The 4,960-nt window shown below is 33.7% G+C and overlaps 1 protein-coding gene across 1 annotated transcript in view; it reads left to right on the forward strand.

Annotated features, from left to right (window-relative positions):
• The window catches only part of TECRL (trans-2,3-enoyl-CoA reductase-like), a 163,919-nt gene that overhangs the window by 129,349 nt on the left and 29,610 nt on the right, over positions 1–4,960 (forward strand). The window contains exon 7 of the mRNA XM_011969831.1: positions 1,920–1,992. Within this exon, the coding sequence (XP_011825221.1) occupies positions 1,920–1,992 (73 nt within the window). The remainder of the gene's footprint in view (positions 1–1,919; positions 1,993–4,960) is intronic.

Here is a 4,960-nt window from a genome sequence, read left to right on the forward strand (position 1 = left end):
CAGATCATAGCATTCAAGGAAATGAAAGTGACCGACCTCCAAAACTAGTCCCTTCTTCCTGCCCAGGGGTTGTTATTCTTGGAGTAAGAATAGGTGTCTTTGAAAATGTAGGGGTTGGCTTGGCTAATTCTGTGTGCTAGTAGCCAGGGAATTAGGGCTCCCCTGGATCCACAGAAACAAATCCTTGCCTTATCAGGCACCTTGACAAAGTTTGGAATGTTAGCCTATAACTTTATGTCCAAATCCTTTTCATACAGAGGTTTGAAAGAGAGGAGTTTGGGGCTTGGTGTGCATCCCTCAAAATAAGCCTCCTAGAATAAGAAAATTGATTTCTCGCATAGTGTACACTTCTGTGCTTACTGAGCATTGCTGACATCTCTCATGGAAAAAAAGAAGCAGCCTAAATGGAGAGGAAAATAGTCACCCAGGGAGAAATAGCCTCCTGTACAGTGCCAGTCGGTCTCCTTGACAGGAGAAAGGAAACTCTCTAAATCTTCATATATCCCTTGTTCTAAGAACAGGTAAAAGTGACGTTGTTCTGGGTTACACTTCTGATGAGTAAGCAAGCTACTCAATTTTCCCAAGAATATTATCTCTCCTGCTTGCAAAAAACATACATAACATTGAATATAAAGAAGGGAGAACAACCATCATAGTCTCAAAAGAAAGAAAATGTGATAGAAAATACTGGAAATCTTTATCCAACACCATAATGGGCTGTCAGGGACTGGAACCAGTCCAAGGACCTTTGTGTAACACCAAAATGTAGCTTCAGTCAGACACCTTCAGTTGCCCCAGGACATCCTTCTAAGTCCCACACAACAGCTAGAGCTTCATGAAAGGAAACTGGATTGGAACAGAATGAACATTGCCAAAACCCATGGATGAAGAAGTTTTGACAAAGTCCTCATCAGTAAGCTTGTCCTCTGAGTCTTGTAGGAGCAACAGCCATGCTGTTCACTCTTAACTAGCTGACAGAGGTCCAGTGCTTTGTTTGGTTTCATATAATAAAGAGAACCAAGAGCTCTTGGAAATGGAAGCAAAGAAGTCTGCTCTTATTCACCCTGCCCATGATCCCGAGCAATCCCGCAAAATCTTGCTGTCTCCTTATTCCTTAGTTTAGTGAGGTCCGAGTTCTTGTCCCACAACTAGGAAGAATAAGGAACATGGACACCGGAGAGTGCATAAGGCAGAGTAGCATTTATTAAGCAATAGAAATGCTCTCAGCAGCAACAGGGGACCAGAATAGGGTTGTAAGAAATGGGGCTGAGTCCTCAGTCTTTCATGTGGCAAAGGCAAGGAAGTCTTTTGTGGGGTCCACCCTAAGGGGAGGGGTAAAATTCCCCCCAGGAGTGTTGCATCTGTGCATGCCTGCATGCCTAGGGTTGGCTATAGCTACTCCATCTTGGTTATTACTCATGAGTGTCTAAGAGAAACCCATGGAGTGGGGAGGATTAAAGCACAATGCTAATAGCATTATAATGTGGTCAGGATCATTTTAGGACACCCCCGGTCCTTGTCTGTGCCTCTGTGGGTGGATGGAAAGTCCCTTCTGAGCAAACATCTTGGTATAACAGGAACTTCTTGACCATATTTTCTCCTGCTAACTGCATAACAGGGGCATTGCAGGCACACAGTCCACAGGTGTTGGCCCTCTCCTGAGACCCTCCCTCTCTGCCTGCCAAACTATCCCCTACCTGGCTTCCCTCTCACTATTATATTGTGCAAAGAAATATTCCATTTATTTAGCTTAGACAATTTGTACCATTTTATGTATAAATGCTGCAGTGTCTAATATAAATGTATGGGGTGGTTTCAAATTGTGACATGCATATAATATAAATGTTTATGTCATGTCACAATTGAAATACATATTACATATTTTTCCTAACTTTTATATTGTTTTGTTTTGCTTGCAGAGTTGTGCCTTTTACTGGGGATTTACTTCTTGGATTGCCTACTACATTAATCATCCACTGTATACACCACCATGTATGTAGGGTTTCTTCTTAACTAACCCTGTACTAAAGGACCAACCTAAAAACTCTATTCTAAATGACATACATAACATGAAGAGCAGAGCATAAAGGAATAAGTAAAAAAAGAAACAATTTGTTTTAAAATTGCTTTCATATTTCTTTAAATGTTTATGTAGGCCTAAAAGACCAATTTGACCCATATATTTTTATTTATTTTGTTTCTACATGAACCACCAAAAACATTAGTAGGTTGTAAACCTCTAAAAAAACAGCTAATAAAATAAAAAAGCAACAATTAAAAAGAAAATTATTATATAATTATACAATCGTATGCTAATCAGCTATCAGGTATTTTAAAAGTAAATGATAAACATTTAATTATTCTTTTAAATATAATTCAACCAAAAATAGGGGACAATTTTTCTGTTACATAATAGTTTCTGTTTATGATTTAATTTACTAAAGTATCTTGACTCTTGACTCAGATGAACAATTTGGTTGAATGTACACTGGATGAAACCTAATTCTTTGGTTCTTAATCTTCAAGAAAAAAGGTTGCCCTCATCAAGGAGTTTCATTTCTTCCTTCAATGTGGACTTTTCTCTCCTCAGTTTTTACTGTAGCACATAAGGCACAAAATGTAAAACTCAATAATTAAATGGTTTCTTATTTATTTGACAATTATTTTTGCAGGCTATTTCTGGTGTTTACAAAGTTTAGAATAAATGGAAATAAATGGTATAATCAAACTTTATTTTTAATTTTAGAAAATCACTTAAACTTCCTTAATTTCTTGGCTGAAGTTGTAATATAGAGTTACAATGTTCAGGGCCTTCACTAAAATCAACAAATCTAGTTCAGTCTGGAAAGTGAAGTCATTGATTTCAGTGATTAAAACTTCAGCTGGTCTTAATAGTAACAATTAACTCTGAATATTGAAAGTGAAAATTTCCTGTATCTTCTAATTTTTCAAATATTTTATAAGATGTACTTATTATCTTTATAACCTTAACACATAGATGTATTGCTCCAGACTATGTTAATAAGATATGCCTCTGCAAAATTATTCATTTCCATATTGGGTACAAAATAATAATAGTAATTAATTTCGTTAATATATGTAAAACATTTATTGAAAACTGAATGTTTGTTAATAACTGTAAATATGCTATATATTTTTAATTTAAAACATTATTTTGTGACTTTAATATTCCCTATTGAAGGCTAGAAAAATGATGCCATGAAAAGATAATTTCACTATGCTCAAGATCTTTAAATGCATAAGATATAAGTAGGACTCAAATTCTGTGAAAATGCATTATAGCATTTTAATACTGATGACAAGTGGAAAATGAATATTTTGCCTAGGAAGTCCACACTTAACATGGTTGTAATATACATGAGCTATAGCCATTATGCTTTAGTTAAATCATGTTAAATAATAATATGACTTCTAAAACAGTATATGATAGAATAAGTTGCTTCTTCCTTTAACAGAGAAACTATAAATTAACTTTTGTTAAGGCTTCCTATTAGGTACAATGCTAAGCAGTTGGCACATTTTGTCTCATTGAATCCACATGAAAATTATACTGTTTGTATCCCAACTTTACAGATGAATAGCTAAACTTCAGAAAATATAGGCAGATTTTCCAAATTTACTCAGCAAATAAGTGGAAAAGAATCTAAAACGTAGCTACAGATAGCAGTAAACTGTGCAAGAGGTTAGCCAATCCACAGTCAGTCAGACACATAAATTCTGCATAGACATTATCATGGAGATCCCCTTCACAAAAATAAGCATGTCACCTTTATCTTGAGTTTTGACCCAGATAGTAGAGCCTCCTATTTCTTAAAGTGTTAGTTATATGGGCTTAGGATACCTAATACACATTTTTGACAAATAACAGGACCCAGAGACTCCCTCTAATTTGTTCCATGCTTATGCCATTCATTGTTTTTTTGGTAAAATTTCACCCTTTTCTATATTTATGGGGCAAAAGACCTTCCCTTTCATTTCTTATTAGTTTCTAAGACTTTGATAGAATATTTTCCCTTTTCAACACTTTGATTATAATTAATAGATTTATTTTAATTTTACAAATTGATTATATATTACATCATAAAAATTCAATTCTGTACTCACAAAGTAGAAATAGCACTAACTACATTATCTTTAGATGAGATAAAATAAACCTTAAAAATATAATATAAGCACACAAAAAATTTTAAAACAAAATGAGGTGATATTTAAAAGCACTTCCTACATTATTTTAACAGTAAAAGATATAATAATAATTATAGAGCAGCTATGACAAGGTAACAAAAAAGAAAATAGTACATATTAAAGCTATTTTCAGCAAAGCACTTATAATCTTAATAAATAATCATATTTGAGGAAGATGAAATGAAACAACTCATATAAATCAGTAATTCCTTTAATTTTTGTTTTAATATATCTTACTTTGCTGCATTAAATCCATCTGCTTAAGGTTGCAAAACAGAAAATTGATCCAATTTTTATGTTGTTCCTCTTGAAAATTTTCATTAAATTATGCATGCTTACAACATAGTTTCCCTCATTTTACCCTCAAAATTAGAAAAAGAAAAGTTACTGGATTTTTGGATTTCACCTGTTTAATCTTTAATCACATGTTCTTTATTTTCACTTTATATAAGATATGTCCCTTCAGCATACATAATGAAGTCTTTAATTTAGGATATTGTTTCTTACATTATGGCCATGATTATTATTTTTTCTGATTTTCTGTTGTTTTTGTTGTCATAGTTGACACTACTGTTCTTTGTGCTCTATGCCAACCGGTCTTTTTCCAATTTCTTTCTTAATTCTCCTTGGTAACAGTGTTTGACTTTTATCACAATTATCACCACAATCTATTCTCATCAAATTTGGCCTCATAAAGTTAATAGCATCTGTACATTAATACATAAAAGCTAACTTAATTGAAAAACATGTTGTA

Source organism: Mandrillus leucophaeus, unplaced genomic scaffold (genome assembly GCF_000951045.1).
Source record: "Mandrillus leucophaeus isolate KB7577 unplaced genomic scaffold, Mleu.le_1.0 Scaffold911, whole genome shotgun sequence".
NCBI classification, from domain to species: Eukaryota; Metazoa; Chordata; class Mammalia; order Primates; family Cercopithecidae; genus Mandrillus; species Mandrillus leucophaeus.